At 40.2% G+C, this 24,169-nt stretch overlaps 2 protein-coding genes across 3 annotated transcripts in view; both read left to right on the plus strand.

Annotated features, from left to right (window-relative positions):
• LOC118778668 (proto-oncogene tyrosine-protein kinase Src) overlaps positions 1-2,172 on the plus strand; it is a 31,943-nt gene extending 29,771 nt beyond the window's left edge. For both annotated transcript variants that reach the window (XM_036530286.1, XM_036530287.1), the window contains 3 exons: positions 102-255; positions 875-1,006; positions 1,493-2,172. In XM_036530286.1, coding sequence (XP_036386179.1) covers positions 102-255; positions 875-1,006; positions 1,493-1,701 — 495 coding nt within the window. In that variant the 3' untranslated portion in view covers positions 1,702-2,172. The remainder of the gene's footprint in view (positions 1-101; positions 256-874; positions 1,007-1,492) is intronic.
• Positions 2,173-6,463: 4,291 nt separating this feature from the next.
• On the plus strand, positions 6,464-14,156 carry LOC118779626 (tyrosine-protein phosphatase non-receptor type 1-like). Its single transcript, XM_036531801.1, has 9 exons — positions 6,464-6,532; positions 7,362-7,452; positions 7,815-7,915; positions 9,842-9,940; positions 10,306-10,443; positions 10,821-11,030; positions 11,562-11,723; positions 12,777-12,973; positions 13,880-14,156. Exons 1-9 carry the CDS (start codon positions 6,464-6,466, stop codon positions 14,154-14,156), a joined length of 1,344 nt encoding a protein of 447 aa, XP_036387694.1.
• The last annotated feature ends 10,013 nt before the right edge of the window (positions 14,157-24,169 follow it).

Consider the following 24,169-nt stretch of genomic DNA (forward strand, 5'->3'; position numbering starts at 1 on the left):
TTTTGTCATGAATACGTTTATCATGGCATGGTAGGATGAACAGTTTAACGACACCGTAGAGGGTAATTTAACTTGGCGTGCTGTTGCCTTTTTGCCCCTAGATTGCAGCTGGAATGGCCTATGTGGAGAGGATGAACTATGTGCACAGAGACCTCAGGGCAGCCAACATCCTTGTGGGCGACAACCTGGTCTGCAAAGTGGCAGACTTCGGCCTTGCACGGCTCATCGAGGACAATGAATACACTGCCAGGCAGGGTGAGGACAGCAGGGGGCGCTGGTTTCCCTCTCCCTTACAAGTTTCTCATGACAAACATTGTAAGATTGTTCATTTTCTTAGATGTTTCCCAAAAATGTCTTGTATATAGCCTATATCCTAAAACATATCCATTTAAATAGCTGGATGTGTATTGTGGTAATTTAGGTTGAAGAACTTGCTTAAGGGTGTACTGTGTTCAAAGAGCCTCATCCATGATTAGAACCTACAACTTTATGGTTCCAATTAAGTTCCTTCACCAGCTTCACCCGTTAACCTCATATGCCACTAAGTATTGTGTTGCAAATGTATTTCAAAGGGCTTCAAACTGATTAAAATATTGCTTGATGCATTTTTAATTTCAGTCTTGGGAAGCTTATTTTTAAAATGTTGAATTATTGTTAAGTCATGTTGGCAAATATCACTGTCAAATTAACACATTGTAGTGTGCCAGCTGTTAAAAACCTGCATATACATGGCAAACTTGCCTTTACATTATTACATACCTGGTATATGCTAAACAAATTTAAAAGATCACATTTGAATTTTCAGTGCATCTTAAGGATTTCTCAAGTGGTGGGTATCTTTACTAGTCTGATGTGTCCCATATCTCCCCACCAGGAGCGAAGTTTCCCATCAAGTGGACGGCCCCAGAAGCAGCGCTTTATGGACGCTTCACCATCAAGTCGGACGTCTGGTCCTTCGGGGTTTTGCTGACTGAGCTGGCCACCAAGGGCAGAGTGCCGTACCCAGGTACAGTGCGTCCTATTGCAAGGTGTACAGCAGTCTGTGATCACAGCAGCAAGTCAGCCTTCTGTACCTGCGAAATACGCTGTTTCAAGTGACACAGCTATCTTGTAACACTAAATTTAACACCCATCCCTTTGTAAAACATGCTATTTCTGTAGTGTTCTCTCAAGATGAAACATTTTATTCTGTGGCACCAATTTTTCTCAAACATTTTTTTTTTATGTCAAGATATTGTTCTGATAATGTGTCTTATTTAAAAACAATCCCCTGCGGCAAAAGTGCACAAGAGAAATTTTCTTATGATTAGACAACATGCAAAAATCATTTTTTCACATTATTATTTTAAGATAAATAACATTGATTCGGGGAAGTAGTACAGTTGTTTTTTTCAGTGTGTAACTTAGCTGGCCTTTGACATAAGACGCTGATAGTTTCAGCCGTTGTTATAAGGGTGATGGTCTTCGCCTAATCTCTGGTGTTGCCCCTCAGGGATGGTGAACAGAGAGGTCCTGGACCAGGTGGAGCGCGGTTACAGGATGCCCTGTCCGGCCGAGTGCCCCGAGTCCCTACACGAACTGATGCTGAGCTGCTGGCGCAAAGAGCCAGAGGAGCGGCCCACCTTCGAGTACCTGCAGGGCTTCCTCGAGGACTACTTCACCTCCACCGAGCCCCAGTACCAGCCAGGGGAGAACCTCTAGAAGCTTCCCGGGCTCGTGGGGCAGTAGTGTTTCACTGGAATTGGTTCAGCCTCTCCCCTGTCCCCCCTCTCTCTTTCTCTCTCTCTCTCTCTCTCTCTCTCTCTGTCCCCAGCGCGTCCCCCATTTCAGCTGCCACAAGAGCCGGGGTGCCAAAGGGGGACGTCCACACACAGAAACACAAACTGCTCCCTCCCCAAGTCTGCGATGCAGCCATCTGTGACCCGCTTTGAGGTCAGCGGAGTCTCACAGTGGTCACTGATTAAATATGCATTGGCCGCTCTCCATCGTACCAAATTGACCCTTCGGTCTGGAGGCTACTCTGTCCGTAGTTACTGCCCTGGCACGCCCCCTCTCCTGCAAGGCTCGAAAGAGACAGAGCAGGTGATGTACAATCCCCCCCACCGGAAGCAATGCAGTTTTCTCTTATTTCGGGTGTCGGGTCACCCTGGTGTCAAAAAAAAAAAAAAAAAACAGGCTGAAAAGGAACCATCCTTACCCCACAGCATCTGGCGTGACTCTTTAGCAAAGTATCTTTCTTGGGGACAGAAATCACCCAGCCCCACACATGGAAAAATATTTTGATCTACCTGATCGAAAGAAAGAAATGAATAAGCAGGAAGTTGTGAATTGTGGAACTTCCATGTTTTTTTTTTTTTATTTATTTGGACTTTAAAGAGATTCCGTGTTGTCACTCAGATTTCTCTTTTTTTTCTTTTTCTTTTCACTTCAGATTATTTAAGTGCCATTTCTTGCTTTACTTTTTGGGAAACCCCCTTCCATTCGCCCTGTTTGTGAAGTGGCATGCAGAGGACCTCCGAGTTTCATCTTGGTAATCATAAATCCAGTCTGTATTTATTATAATAATTATTATTTCAACCCTGGATTAACTGGAACGCAGCATTGGAGGATATGGTAAAGTTTTTTTCTTTTAAGAGCACTTGCTGTAGACATTCAGAGCTAGTGTAGTTATGTGAGCTCTGTGGTATTATATGGAGCTGAGTTTGGGGGAACGAGAGTGGGTGTGGAATAGTGAAATCCAACAGATTCTGCAAGTGGGATTACTCAACCTGTTAAAGATAACCAGTAACAGAAGAGAGAAAATGGTCCAAACATCCATGACTCTTGAAAAGCATTTTTTTTTTGCAACTACTGATTGCCCGGTCTCATTTTGTTTGTATGGAGACTGAAGTCCTATTTCTTTATTTGTGCCTATGGAAACCATCATCTTTTGTACTATGATTTGTGTATATAGTGTATTTTCATTATTCTTTATATATACTTTTTTTTTAATCAAATTCAGTGCGCAAGACCCAGAAGTAATTTCAGACTATCCCAAATGTTTGAAATGATGCCTGATCATTTCCTCTGCAGACACGGCATTGTGTGGACTATAGTAGGTGTCTTGTAAGGGTTTTGCACTTGCACAGATGCAAAGGTATGAATTAAAAGAGTGACTGCCAACAACATGGCTCCGCTAAGACATGTCATTTTGTGCATTCTTCCTATAACTTTTATGCAAAAAAAATTAATACAACTATGCTGAAGGTTTCTTGTATGTCATTAAGCATGCTATTGTATTTTTTTAATCAGGAGTAGAACAAATACGAGACAGGGGTACACGTCTTTTGCTGTCATGGCTTTTTACTGAGCAATATCTGTGTAGGTTTAATTTCATTTTGTTTCATATTGGGATCTGGGAGAAAAGGGATATGGGAAGACTGATTGACAGGAAGAGACGGCATTAATGTGTGCCATGTCAAGATTCAGACTCACCTTGGACTGTGTACGAGTTTTTAACTCCATTTTCATACAGTTCGCCAAAACAGATCAGTGCTTACCTGTTTCTTCCAAAATTTCGCTCTGGGTAGCGGATGTATTATTTTGTTTAAAGAACTGAAATTGTTGATACCTGAGTAGTAATGAAACACGCTCCACCATGAATTCAAACGCTTTTGTCACTGCAAGTGTGGCACGGCTTGGGAATGCTATCAAAAGCAGGCCGCTGTAGAATGTTCTCAGGCTGTTCGGATGTGCCAAATCAGGGGAAATTCAGTCACGGGAGACCTTTTTTTTCCTTTTCAGTCTCATTAAACACATTACATGAAGCAAATAACTGCCTGAAACATACTTAAATTGAACCTGGCATTAGTTTCTAATTACCCGTTTTTGAACAGGCAATACTGCACGTTTGAATGGATTCCAAGATATCGAACAGATCATTAAAATACTGATTTTTTTTTTCTCCATTATAGTATGTTCATAGAAAAGCAAATGGTCAACATATTGATGACGTAACATGTAAACCAATTGTCCTAATTTGTTTGCCATCTAAAATGTATGTGGAGTAAAGGACGAGTTTCAATGAAAGTACTCCTCATCTCCTGTGTGTAGCCATTATTGTGCTGTACATCAACCCCTAAGGAATACCAAGTATGCTTAGCACTCAGTTAAGTGGGGGAGGGGGGGTCTGTCTTGTTTCTGGGATTTGAAAGTCCACATAATCCAAAGCAAAAATGGAGATTTAGATCCTAATAAAAATGTATACGGTAGCAATAAAGATGACAGGTTTTTCTTCAGGTTATTGACTTTTTGACAGACGATTTTTGGATGATTACTCGATGATTTATGATGTTACATAAAAGCACTAGCTTCCTGACAAGTGCCATTCAAAAATTAAGCGTTGAATGACAGACACAGGATTATCGACAATTGTAAATAGATCTGATACTAATGATTTCTGTGCTGTATAGCTTCTTTATTTAATTTATATTTTTCAGGTTTTGCTCTCAAGACGTTTTCTCACTGAGTTGTTTTGCTCAAGTTTACTAGTTAATATGACTTAGGACAGCAGCGTAGGGTTGTGGTTAAGGAGCTAGGCTTTCAACCAAAGGTTTCAGGTTCAGTTCCCTGGTGGGGTACTGCTATGTTACCCTTGAGAAGGATACTTAACGTTAATTACATACATGAAAATATCCAGCTACACAAATGGATAAAGGAATTATGGAAAATACAGGCAGCCCCTACTTTACATTACAGTGCGTTCCTGGAAACATTAGATAGAAGGTTGCAAGTTTCCCTACAGGTCTCCCTTAAAGCCTCACTGCATGAATGAACTGCGTTTAATGTCTTTTAAGGCTTTTTTTGGCTTCCCTCCTCAGCCCCTCTCTCATAGGAAAATTGGTGTCAAAAAAATGGCACCTCTAATTTTATATATAAACGCATCTTGTCATAAAGTGGGGACTGCCTGTACTGCAAATACACAATAAATGAGGGTCTCTGAAAAATAATAATGAGAGTAACTGGCTAAACATCACTTGCTTCATATTTAACATTGTATATATGTGAAGGATCCAAGTGGTTTAGTCTAGGTTATTTAAAAAGAAAGAGTAAAACCCCCAAAAATTTGAAAGCCACTGGTAAAGGCTGCTTACTCCTACATATTGCTGAACTCAGAGAGGGATGGGAAAAGGGCTTGAAAATAGCATTTACTTTGCTAATACATGTTTGGATTTTTGCATTGTACAGTCCTTCCTCAGTGAGAATAGTGTGACAACTGATGAATTCATTTTCCTAGCAATTGGCATCAGATATTAAGAAATTTGCACAAACCGCATTGTGTTTTTTATGCTCCATTCATAATATCTTGATATATCTAAAGTATTGGAATATATTCCATTGTTGATAGGAAATCTTCCAGTACTAATCAGGACCATAACATTGGCAGTGCAGTGGTGCATCTAGCTCTTCACCCCTGAGCTTAATTAGTGCCAAGGACTCTATGGTTTGGTTTACTTTACCACATCCCAGCCACTGTCTTTTTTATAAAGCTATGCAGTTTCTGGTCTGTGCCATTCCTCTGTAGCCTTTTTATTTGATTTTACATGAACAATAAAGACAAGATCTCAGAAGAATTATGATTTTGTAACAGTGTAATGTATCTTTTTTTCCCTCTGGATTGGATTGAAATGGGTCAAACTATGTAGTTTTCTGGCTATAATAAGCCACTTTATGTTGTAATCTTTAAATGTGCAATAAATTATGTTTCAAAAGTGTTGTTTTGCATTTCAGAAGGGCAACTTTTTAATGGATGCATGTTGAAATGTGCATTGAAATTCCAGCTCTAGTCTTAATATATGTCTGTGCCTATTTATAAATAATGTGTAATCCAACCCAAATCAAATAGTTTGCAATTTCTGAAGTTATTTTTTCAACACTTAAGCCGACTTAAGTTGTTCTTTTGGCAGACATTATTGTCCTTCCTTTTAAATAAACTAACTTATCAGTGAAAGAATGCAATTTGCAGGTCTGTTCTTCCTTTTTCAAGTTGTGGTCAAAAAGCCAGGAGCAATAGTTAAGTGGGAGGTAAAGTGGTAACTGCAAGACATCTGTAAGTAATACTTTCCTGGTCGCCAACATTGCATTAGCAATGGTTTTACCATTTTAATAGCTGGTTCCTTGAATAATGGAAGTCGGTGCTGTATAGATAGGAGTGGCCAGTATGTCAGTGTCATTTTAAAACACTGTATAAACCCCGACAGATCAGTGAATTAAGACCCTTGGGCGAAAGGGGTAGCATATAGGATCAAAGGCAAGTAGGGTAACATTGCTTTGAAAATCTTATTACGTTTTTAATATAAACAGACCGAGAGTCCGAGACATACTGTTGGCCAAACCACGCGCCAATGAGTTAACGTGTTAGTTACTAGTAACTAGTTACTTTTAAATTACCTGGAGGGACCTGGCAAAACCGATAAGACGAAAAATGAGTACCACAGTGGAGGCCGAGTTTCAGGAAATCGACGAAGCCGGGTATTGGAACACCTTTTACCAGGTAGGAAAAACCACTATACTGGAACACATTAGCTTTAACTAGCTTGCTACTTTTAACAGGTTCTGGAGGAGAAAAGTCAGCAGCAAGGCGACATGTGTGACTGCACCTAACGTCTTGGTTGTTTGATAACCAAACTAACGTTAGCGAACGTCAGTTTAGATCATTTAAGGGTTAATTAGGAAGGTTACCACTGTCTTTACAGTGAATTTGAACAAACTGATTTGCTGGTTAGATGGCTAACGTTAAATTAACGGTAACTTAGACAACGTTAACGTTAATTAGCAGCTAATTTAAACTACACATTAATTTCACCTGGAAAGATGTCTAAACAATATACGGCTGCGGTATATTTATACAAACACTTTGTCAGTGTGTTAATGTTGAGACAGTTGGTTAAAGTATTCGTGATCAAATGGTTTATTTTTAATGTGGAAATAACAAACGTTAGCAAGGTGATTTAAGCAAACGCTGGTGCGTTCACCGTGCCAGGAGCAGTTAATTGGTTGCCTGGAGACTGTAACTGAAGATCGGAAATGGTCAATTAAAAATATAAATAAGTGGCCAGTTCGCTAAATTAAGGTAGTGCATATTGAATTCAGTCACAGAAGTACATACTTTAAGAATCAGAATCAGCATTTTGAGATTTTTGTGTTATATATTGTTGAACCCTAAGAATTACAGTTCTGGGTACGTTATTTTAACTGCTTCTTTCAGTCCATATCATCACAAGTGTATGTATCTTTATCTTCTGAAAGCCTATATTCGCCGGCCATGAAAAAAAAAAAACTCTACATTAGTGTAGTTATGTTCTCTGCATATTTTTTTCCAGGAAATATGTTTGCTGTCAAGCGAGCTGCCCTTTAAGCATGCCAAACTACCTGAAAACAAAGGGAGAAATCGCTACAAAGATGTGAGCCCGTGTGAGTACTATGCAAGGCTGGCTTTTCCTGTTTGGAAAATTATTCAGTAGGAGGATTATCTGGAAAAAAAAATGCTACATGAAAAATCAATGTGGTTAAGATTATCATGAGGGCAGACTTTCTGCTTAAATGCTACTGAATGACAGTAGATGAGGATTGTAATTAATACATTCATTTTTAGGTATAATAGTATGGTGTCATCACAGTTATGTTTGGCAACTTTGGGGAGAAAATGGTTAAATATGGACTGATATAACGCAAGTCAGCAGTAGTAAGCTAATGGCAGCATAGGTCAAGATCTGAAACATACAAAATGTAAAATTATACACAATTAGTTTCTCACCTTGCTTTCTTTCCTGCAGTTGACCACAGCAGAATACGTTTACAGTTAGGTACCAATGACTACATCAATGCCAGCTTAATTCCGATGAAAGAGGCTGGAAGAAGTTACATTCTCACACAGGTAATGGTGTGATGGCGTTTTCCAAGTATCCATATGTTAGTCTTGAGCAAGAGCTCTCAAACAACCTTATCCCAGTTTAAAAACTGCTCTCGCCTTTAATTTTTATTTTTCTTGGCAAATATGTGGTCTGTTAAAATTTAATCATTTTGATAGACCGCAGTTAATGTTAATGTTAATGCAATCAATGACTCTAATTAACATTATCATCTAGTTTGATTTGAATTCTGTAGCTAGCTACTGCTAATTTACATTAACACGCTAGTTAAGAGGTGCATGAAGAACTGTTTTAGCTCTGATGATAATGGTGCTTATGGAACATCAGTTAAGCTACCTATACCATTAGCTAACATACAAAGCCATATAATATAGCTGACAGCTGTAACTGTTACTTTCTCAGGTTGAATGTCCTTTCAGTTTCTAACATTAATTAGTTAACATTAAGTACTTTAAGTAACATTATGTATTCTTTAATATTAGCGAACCTCAAAGCGAAAAACGTCTCTCATACCATGCTAGCTACAGAACCTGTGTTAATAACAGGGAGCAACTGGTATAATGTTGTCTAAATGTTATCAGAATAATACGTTATGACTGTGTCCTGGATTGACTTTCTCGTATTTCTGCCCTCACACATACGTTTTTCTGAGACACAGTTTGTTATTCAGGGTTGGTCCTGCATGCTTTTTCACAAGATTGAGCAGAGTCTCAATGCGGTTGAATATGGTATCGTGTGGAACTTGTTATTGTGGGATCAAATGTCCCCCTTCTCAAATGCACCACTCTTAGCATTACTGGAGTCAGCCCCTGCATATGCTGTACAGTAGATTCATCTGCCCGTGACTCAAAATCAGACTTATAGCGATAATCGTTCACGGCTGTTTTAGGATATTGTTATTTTCTCGTAGTGTTTTCTTTATTACTAGAATAAAGGTTAATCTGCTCCCTAATAATAGAGGTTTTACAGAACAGTTTCAGAGCTGCTAGAATTACTGTAAAATCGCATTGGGGAAAAAGTGCACTGCCCAGTGCCCACGTACTGCCAACTATACAATGACTGGATTTTTCCTGTCAGTACTATAATAGATTATTTTTGTCTCACCCAGCTGTTTGTGCACCCGTTATGCCTTCTGTCAACAGCCAACCGTCTCGCCCCTGCATGTCTTAGGCATTCATTTTCCCGTCATGGTAGACTGAAAAACAGTCTCAACCTGGATCTGAAAATTGAGCTTTTTTTCACTGTGCATCCAGCCTTCTCTTTTCAAAACCAGTGAGTGTGAAAGGTTCTGTAAATGTTTATCGCGTACCTGTCAGATATGTTTGCTTGTTTTAAACCATGAAGTTTGTGGCTTTTCAAATAATCCTTTCGGCTCAGTGATATGCTTAACAAGATCAGTTTCTGTTTGATTTGCAGGTCCATGAAAGGTGGACCTTTTCTTGCAGCTTCCACTGATCAGCCATTTAAAAAGACAATGTGATGCACGTATAAACACTGTGCTTTCATATACCCCACAATAATCTTGAAACTCACACTCACACTCATACTCAGCTGTGAATATGAAATCTAATGTAACAAAGTTATGCTTGAGTGGAGTTTAGTGTATGGAAACCTGTTATAAATGGGTCATATCATACATTCTTAGGCTGGGGGGTAAGAAAGCAATAGACTATGGAAAGTGCACTGTTGTCTAAAGGTGGTATAAAACTATGCCGCAAGCCTGATCTTATCACGAAAAACATGTCATGTGAAAGCAGATCCACACACAGATATGTCAGGGAGGCGGTGGAGGTGTTATCCACAATCCACAGGTTTCACTGGAAGATGATCTGCAGCTCATGGTGATAATGTGCACACCATCCTGTGGTCCTGTGCGTTTTATGCACTCCTGGGAAGTGAGATTGCAACACTGCTGCTTTTGGCCCCCGCAGGGCCCCTTGCCAACAACCTGTGGTCATTTCTGGGAGATGGTGTGGGAGCAGAGGTCTCGCGGAGTGGTGATGCTGAACCGCATCATTGAGCTGGGCTCTGTGAGTAGAGTATCTGTCCTATCGTACAGCTTTTTAATGGAATCACATGTATAGTTTTAGGTGTATTGTAAGCACAGTGTGTAGCTAATTAACACTTAAGCTATCCCATCTGAAACCATTTGTATTTCCTTCTATAAAATGTAATTGTAGTTATTCGTGTTGTGTAGTTTAAAAACCAACCCTGGTTTGTCTTTCTAAACATAATTGAATCAAATGCAGTTTTATAAATTTAACTGTGCCACAGCCATCACCTTAGTGAATAGTCCATCACATTTTTTGTGTGAAGATTTTTTGTCTTCTGTTCATCTGTTGATGGCAGACCAGGAGTTATTCACCTCCCTTGATGCTATTCTGGACATTTTCAGGTGAAATGTGCCCAGTACTGGCCACGTCCATTGGACAGGGAGTTGATCTTCGGTGACACATGCTTTAGGGTGACTCTGATCTCAGAAGATGTGAAGTCCTACTGCACCGTGCGGCAGCTGGAGTTGGAGAATCTGTTGGTAGTGGCTTCCTTCTACCTCACCTTGTGTTGTGCGAGCTTTCACATCTTGACAGAAGACTCTTTTTCTCAGGTCCCAGGGTACAGCTGCTGTGCCAGAGCTCTTCTGAGGCAGCTGCAGTGTAGTTTAGCTGACCTTGACTCTGGCCACTCCTTCGCACTTAATATGTCCAGTGTACATTTTGAAAAGTTCTTGAATCTCACTCTGTCCATTCATCTATAACTGTAAATGACTAAAATAATGTACAGTATGTAAAAGTACATATTTTCTGTCAAAATCTAACAAAGCCATAACTGTGCCATTCTGTTTCTGCTTGGAATGACAAATTCATCAGTTATCAAAAATGACATTTCTTGACAACTATTGAAAAACCCTAGACCGAGGAGACCAGAGAGATCCTTCACTTCCACTACACTGCCTGGCCAGACTTTGGGGTACCCGAGTCCCCCTCCTCTTTCCTGAACTTCCTTTTCAAAGTGAGGGAGTCTGGGTGTCTGAGCCCTGATCAGGGGCCTGTGGTTGTGCACTGCAGTGCGGGAATCGGCCGTTCCGGTACATTCTGTCTTGTAGACACCTGTCTGCTGCTGGTGAGTGTGTGGGGAAGCTGCACTACTTTGTTTAATTTATTTATATAATGGAGAAATTATTGTTAATTATTTATCATCATGATTGATTATTAATATCTACCTATATATAATACACACACATATACATTATTATAAATCAGAATGATCAAGGAGTTACTCTCTAGTAAATTCTTTATTCAAATGTCAAAGACTTAATTCTTTATTTGTGAGTGTGTTTAGCCTTCTTTTGATTCCCACCATTAATTTCCACAGCCAAAGCTGTGGTTTTGTTTTTTTTTATGTACATTAAACCCATCATGAAGGCACATTTAACATGCAGAAAAGTGGATGGAAAGAGAAAGCTGTTACAGCACATTGTATACACTGTGCTCATATGCTGCCCTTGGAAGAGAAATGCAGAGAAAACTGAACTAAATTACAGCATGTTTTACTGTCAGTATGTACTGATGCCCACTTGCTCAGCAGATATCTTTAATTATGATGCTGTATATTAAAATTAATATTGTGTAATTAACGGATCGTTCCCTGCAGATGTCCACTCAGGAAGACCCTTCATCGGTTTCCGTCAGTGACGTCCTGCTGGAGATGAGGCAGTACCGAATGGGTCTCATCCAGACCGCTCACCAGCTCCGATTCTCTTACCTGGCTGTCATCGAAGGAGCCAAGAGCATTCTGGGAAATGCATCCGCACAGGTTTGCTGCTTCAGTACCCTATAAAGTCGCAGCACACAATTGACCAGAATGACCCAGGATACCAGTGTTCTGACCATTTTGTGTAATTTTTAAATGCCGTTGCAAGTGAATTTTAAGGCTGGTGATGCCAGGTTGTGAAGAGTGGATTGATCTGGATTGTATCTTTTATCCAGGGTTTCTTATGTATTATATATTACCTGTGCTTGCAGCTGGTGTTTATTGAAGCTGTTATCATTTACTTTATTAACTAACATCATATAAATACACTCATCAGCTAAAGCTTTAGTTGACAACTAATTCTTTGATTGACATTGATCTGGTTTAACCCTTGGTTAAAAATACATTCCAAAAATAATGCTGAATATGTCTATTTTACTCGCAAACGCAAACGCAAACTGTTGTTTCATAAATATTACATATGGCTATTCATGCTCAGGACCCTCAAGACCCTTTTGTGGTTGTTTACATAAATTTATGTTTTAGTTCATTTGATGCTATTTTGCAAACAAAGCCAAAACACCCGCTGGCCTTTCCAACCCACAGGTTAGTGTGGAATCGGTATTGATTCAGCCACTTTTGGTGATTAAGCCTAACTAGGCAACCCTGCACACATTACATCAACAGGAAGCATGAAAAGCCCTTATAACCTGAATCTGGTGTGAATGGCATCAAGTAGCCAGTTTTTTTTTTTTTCTTGAAGGCAGTGTGTTAGAAATGATAATGCAGATACCTCAACTAAGGAGACAGACTAATGTAGCTAAAAATGGCAAAACAAATCTGCATCTACCAACTAATCAACTAATGAGGTATAATCAATTAACTTTTTTCTTTGATCGACAGATGGCCCTGCCATTTGTGGTTGAGTGTATCAGTCATGAGCACAGCAGCTGATTGGCTGCTGAGCATATCCTGTGTAATTACATGTTGCTTTCACACTTCTTGCTTTTCACGTGCTAAACAAATGCATTACTTCTGTGTGGACTCTCACTCTAAGCTGTGGCCAGACTCCATACAGCATGCCTGTGTCTGAGATCCTGTTTCCTCTGTGTAAAGGAGGCATGGAAGGACCATTCAGATGAGGAGGACATTCTCCCCATGTTCACACCCCCACTTCCTCCCCCTTCCCCACTCCCCAGACCCCCCAAACACATCGGAGTAGACTCTCAGAACAACAGGGCAGAGTTCCTCCCATTCCCTGACGTAAAGGAGGAGCTTCTCATAATGCGTGACAGTGGATTCCATATACACAGGTAAATTATACAAATATAAATGTGAACTAGAGTATTGTCACTATTAATGTTCTGTCGTACTGCACAGAAAAATATTTGATTTATTGCTTCAGTGACCTACATCAGAAAGACCTGCCGTTGGGGTGATCAATGATCTGTGTTAAAAATACAGTCACCAGGTATTTTTTATTTATTTTTTTTTTGGTCAGACCAAAAAAACAGGTATCACTTTAAGGAAGGCCAAGAGAGAACATGTATTTCAGATTATCGGTTTTTTAGTATCCACTTTGAACTCCTGAGGGTTAGAAGCTTAGCATTTTTATATGTTGCTTCAAAATAGTAATTTCCCTTAAAATTATATTTAAATTGACAATAAGGAGGCAATTATTCAAGTGTACTCCAGTAATAAAAATGTAGCTAGCTGCTACATGAATTTATTCCAAATGGTAAAAACATTGACCATACCAGGGCCTCACATTTTAATTGGATCTATAAGTACATTTTGTTTTTCAAATCAAAAAAGTACTTTGTCATTTCTTTTGAATACATGCATGCACACAGACCTTTAGCAGACTAAATAGATGTGCCTCTTTAAATTTTCGTATTACTTGATCACCATGGTTGCTGAAGTTTAAGTATTCTTATGCTGGTCCCGTGCAAGTCTGCAAATCCTGTTGTTCACAGCTTGCTGAGCTAATTCTGTGTTTGGAATGTATTTGTGTATATTTAGGCTTACTTACCGGCTCAATTAAGCTTGCCTTAACATGCACTTTGTGCAAGCTAACATGTGGTGCATCTTTTGAATGCGGTTGCAGATCCTGAATTGTTGGGGTGCTAGATGGCAGTGTGAAGTGTAAGCACTGTATATATTTCTGCATCCGCATGCCAAGGCTGGAGCCAGCTTGTCCACGCTTGTCTTTGTCGCAGCTCTCACCCGGAGCCTGAGCTGCGCAGGAGGAATGAGCCTCCTGTCCCCCTGGCCCTGCCTGTATCTGTCCCTGGCGATCAGCCCGACAGCCCGTCTGGACACAGGAGGCAGAGAGCCGAAGGCCAGGTGACTGCACCGCAGCAGCAGAGAGAGGGCAAGGCAGAGGAGGAGGCCAAGATTCCACTGGGGCCACTGACAACCATGCTGGCCAACGTGTACCTGTGCACGGCCCTGGCGTTAGGGGCCTATATCTGCTACAGAGCCTGTTTCCACTGATCTGCGCCTTTAATCTGTATCTCTTGCTTTTTCTTTGTGACTAGCCAAGGCCAGACTTTTGTAAATGGAATCCCTCCTCTGGCAAGGGCTGGGTCTGTGTCAAACAGAGGTGCTGATGAGTAGGGCTTCCCTGCTGGTGAGTCCTCACAAATTGTTCCTCCTAAGCTCAGGGCCTTACATCTCCAGGATAAAATGCTCAGAAAAACTAAGCGAAGCAGCCAGTTTGCATCCTTATATATGAGAGAGATGGTATATGCCTATGTATATTAATATTTTTTTCCATAATTTTCATGAAAGTATATTTCCATCCACTCAGACACACACGGCAGCCACTGTTACCAGTGACCAAATTTTTATGTTGGTGTGTCTGCTTTCTCTGCTTGTATGTCTCCCAGTTATACGGTTTTCCGTATGAATGACCAGAGTATGAGATTAACCCTGAAGGTGTAGACTAGTGACAAAACAGGCTTGTCCCATGCTGGTCTGAGACAGGTGAGCTTAGGGCCTCTGGCAGACCACGTGCTGAGACTCTGCCATCCCTCTGGGTCCCCCCAAGGTGTCTGTTAGTCAGACACAGCACAGACAGTAGTTACATTACAGGACCCTGATCCGTATCTAGTGAAATCTGTTCATCGTCAGGACTGTTCTGACTCCTACGCTTTAGCTTGATTCCTGTCTGCTGTCTCTGAGTGTTCCAAGGTAGCGCCACCGAGAGAAACAGTGAAATGTTTCCGTGGTTACTTCCGTGTCAAGACTACTGCATGGCCACCTGTGTTTTTTAACATGCATGTTACTTTTTTTGACACAGTGGTTATATTAATTGTGTTCGCACATGTCATAGTTAACTCTTAAGGCATATTTAGTAGTCGTGTTGGGGAAAGGCTGAGCTAATGCTCAGTGACTGCAGGCCCCCTGTGGCCACCTGAATCCCCTCTTCACTTTGCCAGTGGTATGATTCCTCACACTTCCAGCTCTGACCTTCTGAGGTCAAGGCCTCTGCTGTCAGTCACCAGAGACAGTCATCAGCACCGAAGGAGAGTTTGAGTTATCATGGAGGTGGCAGATGTTTGCATGAATGGATTTGATATCCTTTATGAAGAGAATAAAGCATTATTCCATATAGGTTTTAGGTTCCATCAAGGTTTTAAGGTCAGACTTGACTTTGAAGGTGGGTTTTCAGATACTCCCAGGAAATGTATTCTGGTTTCCATGTCATGTAATTTCTAAAGTTCCTAACCACTATTACTAATGAAGAAGGAAGCAAAGTAAGCTCTGATATACGACCCATTCTCACAGCATAAACTAACTTGGCCTGAGTGATTACATGATTTACCTTTGCAGTTTGTATCTGGACAGCCTCACAATTAATCTGACAAACATGCTACTTTAAAATCTGTATTAATATAACCTTTTGGTTTAGGCCAGCTTTAGTGTCATTGTTACTGTAAGTATGTGAGTCATTGCAATGACATTTTATGAAATGAATATCAGCTGTGTGAGGTTATTTGCATGTTTGGATGCTTAATTTATTTATTTATTATGCAGAATCTTCCCTGAGACCATTGCTGTGTGATGTTTATTTTTCTGAAATCCCATAAAATCCCATAAAAGACCATAAAAGATTCTTAATGTAACTTTCAGTTGCACTTTAAAAGTCATTGACTAGGTAAAGGTTTCTTGATGAATATTTTCTTGTACATATATTGAACTCTGATGTTTAGCAATAATGAGAAGATTTTACTTTTATTTTAAACATATTAATTTTGCTAAATGGACTGTATTTTTGTGCTTTTTGTGTTGTCTTTCTTCCGCAAATTCATATTTGTCTGGATCTGTGGCCAAAAATAGTAAAAGTGTCATTTTAATGGAAGACTATAACCTCAATTTAATTAATTTAATGAATTTTAACTTTTTATATTATCTCCTTGAAGTTTAGTTTGTTTCAAATGATATACCTGTGAGAGAACAAGCTGGGACAGTGCATGAAACTGTTGTTGTTATAAATCACCACTAGGGGGCATTCTGGATTCTAGATTTTTTTTTTGGTGAGTTTTACTTGATAGGGCTGTTTGGAGAAAAAAGTTATGGAAATCTACTCAAAATACAACATGTTCTGTTACAATTAGCCTTCCATTACTCTTCCTTGAATTTTTCCTTGATGATTAAGACACATACTAGTAGTAGTAGACTACCATTGTTGCCATTTACATTTAAATTCTGTGTGGCTGTCATAGAGGAAATATTTTACTATTACTTATGGGTGAATGCAGTAACATACACTATACAAACTAAGCACTTGTGTGGGATCTGAGATTTACCATTATGGTATTGATGCAGAGGTTAGAAGTAAAATAGTAAAATTTGCAGATGACACAAAACTAGGGGGTCTAGCCAACAGTATAGAATCAACTAAAATAATACAGGAAGACCTAAACAGCATCCAAAAGTGGGCAGATACCTGGCAGATGACTTTCAATTTAGATAAATGTAAAATCTTGCATGTAGGAAATAAGAACCTTAAACAAGACTACTTCATGGGTGGAAAAAAACTAGAATGTGCTCAATTTGAAAAGGACTTGGGAGTAATGGTTGACCCAAGCTTAACAGGATCTAGGCAGTGTGCTGTAGCAGTAAAAAAGGCCAACAGGATGCTGGGATATGTAGCCAAAACTATTGAGTATAAATCTAAAGAGGTTATATTGAAATTATACAATGCCTTAGTCAGACCACACCTGGAATACTGTGTGCAGTTCTGGGCACCGCACTATAAAAAAGATACTGAAGCTTTAGAAAAGGTTCAAAGAAGGGCAACTAAATTAGTTCCTGGCATGAAATATAAATGCTATGAGGAAAGACTCAAGTCACTTAACCTATTTAGATTAAGCGAGAGGAGGCTTAGGGGTGATTTAATTGAGGTATTTAAATTTATAAAAGGAATCAATAAGGTTAACTATAATAGATTCTTTAGGGTGAGTTCAGTCTGTAAAACAAGAGGACATAAATGGAAACTAGTTAAGAGTAAGTTCCGCACTGATGTAAGGAAATATTATTTTACACAAAGAGTTATCAATACATGGAATAGGTTGCCAGGTCATGTAGTTGAGGCAGAGACCCTTGCTGTGTTCAAGTCTAGACTTGATGCAGTTTTGTATACTCTTTAATTAAGAAATGGCGAGCTTAGTTGGGCCGAATGGCCTGTTCTCGTCATCATATGTTCTTATGTTCTTATGTTCTTATTACTGTATATATTCCATGCAGGAACACACATTTTGGCACCCATAAGTGATGATATTCTGATGAAGTTGTTGAACTCTTGAATTAAAAGATGCATGCAAAGTGTAGTGGATTTAGAGATTGTATAAGCATGTAACTAAAGTGGTTGGTTTTGATAATATATAGAAAAGTGAGCATTGTATTTTCTGTACCCTGACACAGGTGCTTATTTCAAGGTACAGTAGAACACTGACTTGCCATATCATTTCCTGTTACTCATCATTTTAGCTGGAAGTTGTCTAACGAACCAGTCAACTCACAAAGAACACCCTTAGGGAAAAATCGCATGTGGCATGAATTATACACAGCTATCATGAAAATGTCCTCTGTGATAGCCTGGAAAAGCAATATAGCATTTATAAACGCTTCAGTTCAAGCATCTCAATCACACAAGTAACAGGACAGCCAAAACCAAAGTTGTGGACAGCCAAACCTGTAGCATTTTAATTCTTGGGCTGTTACAGTCAACTTTACCAGCTTAAAGCACCTGACTGGTGACCCACTGGACAGAATGAGCGGAAATAATAAGATTATTCACGCATTTTCAATTTAATTTACGTGTATAAATGTCAAACAGTAGTCAGGTGGAATGTTTTAAAATGTCACTTTGCTAATGTCTTAACAAACCTGGTTAAATTCTTACGAACTGACAGTGTTAGCCCTCTGACAGACTCCAGCCAAAGACTGTAAATGTCAGGTATTCAGACTGAGTGTCTTGAGTTAGCAGTGATACTGCGCATGTCACAAGATGCTTTGATAACGGAGGGAATTAAGAGCCCGGAAAGTAACAGACTTCTTGGAAATTTTGCTGCATGGGAAGCTGCAGGAATGCACACACAAACTGCATTTCTGTGGGGGACTGGGTTTCCGGCACGCGGAGCCGTGGGAGGGAGGTGGGTGGGAAGAGGAGTGAGGGCTGTGCGCTGCCAAGGAATGCTGCCTGTGGTGAGTAATGGCACTCCCAAACAGACGTCAGACACAGGATGGAACAGGCCGTGCAGAACGACATTGGGGAAAACACAGGCAAGGCGTGGCTTTCGGCAGGAAGTGCTCTTAAAGAGACAGGGGTCCTTTTTCCCCGATCCTCTCTGTGGATATGTATGTCAATATTCGGTCCAAATGTTTTTTTTTTTTTTTTTGCAATTTAAATTTAAAACATAATAATATAAAAATATCAGTATTTCGAGCTGAAGATTTTGATGTCAGCAGTAATATCAAAGTGGTGGCTCCTGATTTTTTTTTTTTTTTTTTTTTTAAGAAAGCTGTGGGGTAATTGTTTTGCACTTGATTGAATTGGTCCTGTAACCACAGAAAAAGCCCAGTCAAGGTCTGTCAAATGAGCCTGGGCTGAGATTCTGATAAGAGATGGAAGTGGGTGGCAAATGGACTGATCGGATACACAGACTTAATAAAGCCATTAGCAGTAGCAGGGCCATGCTTCTGTTTTTGAGTCAGTTGACTGCAGGGTTCATGCCCTTTTGAAAACTGTGGTTTTGTCTGAAATTCAGAGAGACAAAGTGCCGCTAATCTCTTTGTGGGCTGGTTCCCTGAAACTGCGTTACTCATGAACAAATACGGAGCTACACTTCTCTCTTTCAAAGCTACCTTTTCGCTTCTCTGACAGAACTCTTTGACATGTTAAGCTGGAGAATTCTTAGACGTCTGCACATTATCCATCCATTTCCAGTAGCCGTGTAATCTCATAGGAGGGGCTTGAGTCTAAAGCTGGCAAAAAGGGGCACAAGGAAGGATTACATCCTGGGGAGGACACCAGCCCATCACAGGGCACGGGGACACAGGACAATGGAGGCACATCACTGTACCTAGACAGCATGTGTTTGGTGCACGGGAGGAAACCAGAGGACATGCAAAAATTGGACAGAAAAATCTGTAGACTCAACACACAAAGGGTCCCTGCCCTGCTCTAACATGAGGCTCCACATACCCTCCGTCTCACTGCACCACACTTGGTGCATTAGCAGATTCGTTTTAATAGAAACATTTACAGGATGTGGCTGAGTGTGGCATTCTCACTCCTAGAAACATGTCTCCCGATCAATGGCTTTCGAGGAAAATAGAATGAGCTGGCCAAAAAGCCCTCTGCCAGGAATGCTTCCCTCAGACTAGCCCATCCCTTACTGGTTTACGCTCCACAAGAAAGCCACACTTAAATGCCTCCAGACCATATCTGATGTGCTTTTGAGGATTTTTATTTTATTTTAAATTTGTTTAGAGAAAAGGTTTGCATTGACATTAGCTATGGTCACTATGAGGTACTATAATGTTCTAAGAAAAGTAATGAGTTTGATTAAATTTTCAGATTTTAAAATCAGATCATTTTAGTTCTTCACTCTAATCTACAGTGGAGAAACTCTACACACCCTTTCAATTTTTTTTTGTTTTGGTGTCTTAAAAGCTGAACTTAAGAGTAAGTGTAATTTTAGCTTTATTTACACATAATAGTAGCCAACCTAAGTGAAAATGAAATCCCTCAGTGTTTCAAATAAGTAAAGTAAGTATTAAAAATGAAAAACTTTGAATGTCTTGGTTGCATAAGTCTGCATATCCTCAAATTAATGCTTGATGGGAGCATTTTTGGAACGTTTTGCTTTGGTAACTGAAGTTCATCTGTTCTCAAATCTAGATTTTGCTATTTTCTCCCATTGTTCTTTTCAGTAGAGTTCTAGTTCACTTAAATAGTGAGGGCACAGCTTTTTAAACCGTTCTCTTCAGGTCAGTCAAAAGATTTTGGGTCATTCCAGGACATTGATCTTCCTTTTTTCCAGCCATTCCACTGTGGATTTGGCTGTGTGCTTTGGGTCATTGTCATGCTGAAAGGTAAAAATTTTCCTTATCTTCCGCTTTTTTGCAGAGGTTAGCTGGTTTTTCTCTAAAATTTTGCATGTCACTGCTGAAGAGAAACAGCCCTATCACATGATGCTGCTACCACCATGCTTGACAGTAGGGACTGTGTTCTTAGCCTAATGTTGGCTTTGCACCAAATACATCATTTGGAATTAAGGCCAAAAAGTTCTGCCTTACTCTTGTCAGACCCAAGACCTCATCCACATGACAGCAGGTGTTCCAGAGTGTCTTTTTGCTTAATTCAGACAAGCTGTTCTTCTTTGCGAGAAGTGGCATCCATATTGCTACCCTACCCCACAGCTCAGAATTGTGGAGAACAAATGAAATTATTTCTGTATGCATGTAGTGGCCAGCCCTTACCATGAAGTCTTGTAACTCTTTTAAATTTGCTGTTGGCCTCTTGGTGGTCTCCATGGTGAGTTTCCTTATTGCATGGTCATCCATCTTGGAGGGACAGCCTGACAGTCCCTCTATCCTGGTGGTGCCATATTTAATCCATTTCTTGATTATGGTTTTTACCATGTATGATGATATATTTAATGCCTTTGATATCTTTTTATAGCCCTCTCCTGATCTGTGCCGTTCAACAATTCAATCCCAGAGATGTTTTGGTAGCTCTTTGTTGCCCATAGTTGTCTCCTTGTGGGTTACCATGTCTAAATGAAAGTGGAAAAAAATCTGATTCAATGGACTTTCATTTCAGGCCTCAAGGCAATAAAATCAAGAAATGTTGAAAGGATGTGTAGACTCTCTATATCCACTGCATAAATTAATTGTAGATTACACTGTATGTGTCACTATGTCAGTCTGTGGGTGTTTTCAGTTCAGTACAGTTCAGCTTAGTATACTGCCTTTTGTACAAAGGTGATTCACTTTGTCATGTTTTGGAAGAGGTCATAAAATGCCTTCAGGCCCTTCAGTGGTCATAGGAAGAAACGCCTGAAATGTTATACACTCCAACTAGCACAAATGAGTTTCTGGTTGTGCACAAGACGGTAAATGCTCTATGTTCATACTTAAAGCCAACTGATGTATGGCAGTTGAGAAGTGAAGTTCGTGGTACCTTCATCTATCATTGTTCTCACTCCACATTGGAATGACTAAAAGAGGAGTCCTGACATCCTTGCTGCTTCTTTTGTTTAAGAAAGGGAATGCTTGCAATCCTCATATTTAATGAAAGAATTAAAGAAAAACATTAAGCTATTTTTTTCCTTAACAGTTACACAATCAGTTCACCTCAAACATCCACAGGTAATTTTTAACACCCGCTCTTATTCTTGTGCCATCAGTAGAGATGAAACGGTATAAATCTGCCATTGTGTTGCCTGCTGTCTCACTGTGGGGCACAAAGGCACTCCAGAAATGTTGTTTTTGATTGTTCTGATTCCGAGAAACAGCCATGATTGGTATCCATGTCCCATCTTGGCTCTGCACACCACTCACAGCGTGACCATGCTGTAAATGGCTGTTTACCGTACCAAGTAGGGAACAATGGACATTGTTAAGAATGTTGGTGATGAAAGGAGGATTTATTGCTCAGGAGACCATGAAGAGTTCAGAAGGTCTTTTTTTTTTTATATTATTTGACTCGACGTGTTTCACTCAGACACGACGCACCCTCCCACTCAAAATGTGGGTGCCAGTGTGTGGGTTCAGCGGCCCGCTCTTAAATGTGGGATCTCGTCACCTTGGGGGCCGTCTACCAAACCGCAGCACGCAGCGCAGTGCATTGTCCTCAGGAGCCCTCGTCTAGCACAGCAACCAGCAGCGCGAGGTGAGCTCAGCTCAGCGCTGTAACGAGGCACCTCACCTCTGCAGGTGGGTAACGAGCGTAACAACTAAACAGCGCTGCGTTTTCCTCCGGGGAGGTCTTTATTTCATCAGCCAGCCTTCCTTCTTTTCTGGGAGCGGTGACAGAGGATGACTTGCGGTTTGTGACCTCTCCGCACAAGAGCAGAGTTCCCTGTTCTGCCTGTGACGCGGTTCTTTTCGTGCGCGGACGCCCACCCGGCAGCAGGATCAAATGCCTAATAATCACATGCAACACAGAGGCAAAACAGTTCAGCTTCAACTTCTGTTTCTTTCAGTGAAATTTGTTCTTCAGTTGTTGTGAAATTTACATTGTTTACATGTGAAATTACATTATTTAATAACCTAGCATAGGCCCTCATTCAGGGCACTCAGTTGTATTTTACATATCTACACACATGACTCGATATTAACTGAAGCAAGTGGGTAACCCGCTCAATAGCTTGTAGCTAGCTAAGCTGGAGAGCTGTCCTGTAAATATGTTTAATCGGTTTAATAGATGCAGTACGATATGAATAGACTGCATTGTCACATTTACTTTGATATTACAAATGAAACCCTTACCTGCTTTTTTTTTTGCGTTTGCATTTGCTCCTTTACTAATTCTAATCATTAACTACAGCTTCTCACAACTTAGCGGGTACTTTACTTTGGGCTGAAAAAAATGGTGACTGCATGCTTATTACCCCCTTTAACTCTGCTGTCCCCTCTGTGCTCAGGGACATGGATGTAACTAAGGGCAAGACTCACTCCTGGCCCTCCTAAGCCCTGAAAATAATCAGTTGCCCAGCAACCCTAGCTCCTGGGAATTCTTGTCCTGGCCATGGAAAAGTTTAAGTTTTTCAGCGCACTGGACGTGAGAGTGAGTGTTCCGCCCCTCACGTTTCCACAGGTCTGTAATGCCTGCGGTGAGGAAATGGGTCAGCTATGGGTGAGAGCACTGCATGCTGGTTGCTCAGTTCCTAATCAGCAGAAATTTGATTCAATGTGGCGATGTGCGAACGGAAGAAAAAACAGAATGAATAGAAATAAATTTAATATCAATAGAAAGAATGATCAGCACCCGTACATTAAAATGAAAATATCCATGCATCATACATAAAATGTATCCTTTTTACTCAAAGTTAGATGATATAGTGATGTACACCGACGCAGCTGTGCCAAAGGAACATGAACTGGCGGGTGTAACAGGGTAAACTGAGCAACGTAGTAACTGATTTGGGAAAATGTTGAAAAATGTAATATTAATACACACAGCACCATAAATTACAGAATAAATCCATGCTTCCGCGTTCAGTTTAACTGCATCAGACTGGAAATACAGATTACGCAGCGGATGAAGGAATTTATTACCTCCGTAGACAATGAAAAGGACTCGTCATTTTTACTTCACAATGTTAGACTTATTGCAATTTAAGCAAGGGTTGCGTAAGAAGACAGACCTATACTAATACTGCAGGTACATAATGCTTACATATATGCACGTATGCGCATAAAACTTATGCCTTGCACAGATGATGTAGGTCAGATAAGGTTTTTGTCCTGATGAACATTGATTTTGCCCATCCCCAATTTATTTCTTCATGCATACTGTTTGTTCATAGCATGTCTGCCATGTCATAGGTGTTGCCAGATGTGACTATCATTGTGGCTGGTTTGTGCCATCACGTGAGTGATGATGCATGGTTTTCTTGTGTGAGAGTGAAAGGTGACATTCCTGTTCTGTTGTTCCTTTATACTTAGGAATTCACAACATTCTGTCAACGCAGGTCTTTGAAAGGAAGGTATTGTGAATTAAAATACAAACTATATCAGTGCACAGAAACTTACTCACATGTACAGATCAAGTTAGTACATATATATTTACAAAAATTAGTCCTCCTGTCAAGAGTTGTGAGATCACTAACAAAAATGCTCTCATGATACAAACCCTCCAAGGTACTAACAAATACAGACCATTTATTGTACATATGTTGATACATACACATTTGTAAAAACAGGTCTGCCTGTCTAAAGTGTTGATATCTATATGATGCCATCTTACAACCTACAAATTTGCCCGCATT

The sequence above is a fragment of the Megalops cyprinoides genome, chromosome 6 (genome assembly GCF_013368585.1).
Source record: "Megalops cyprinoides isolate fMegCyp1 chromosome 6, fMegCyp1.pri, whole genome shotgun sequence".
Classification (NCBI taxonomy): Eukaryota; Metazoa; Chordata; class Actinopteri; order Elopiformes; family Megalopidae; genus Megalops; species Megalops cyprinoides.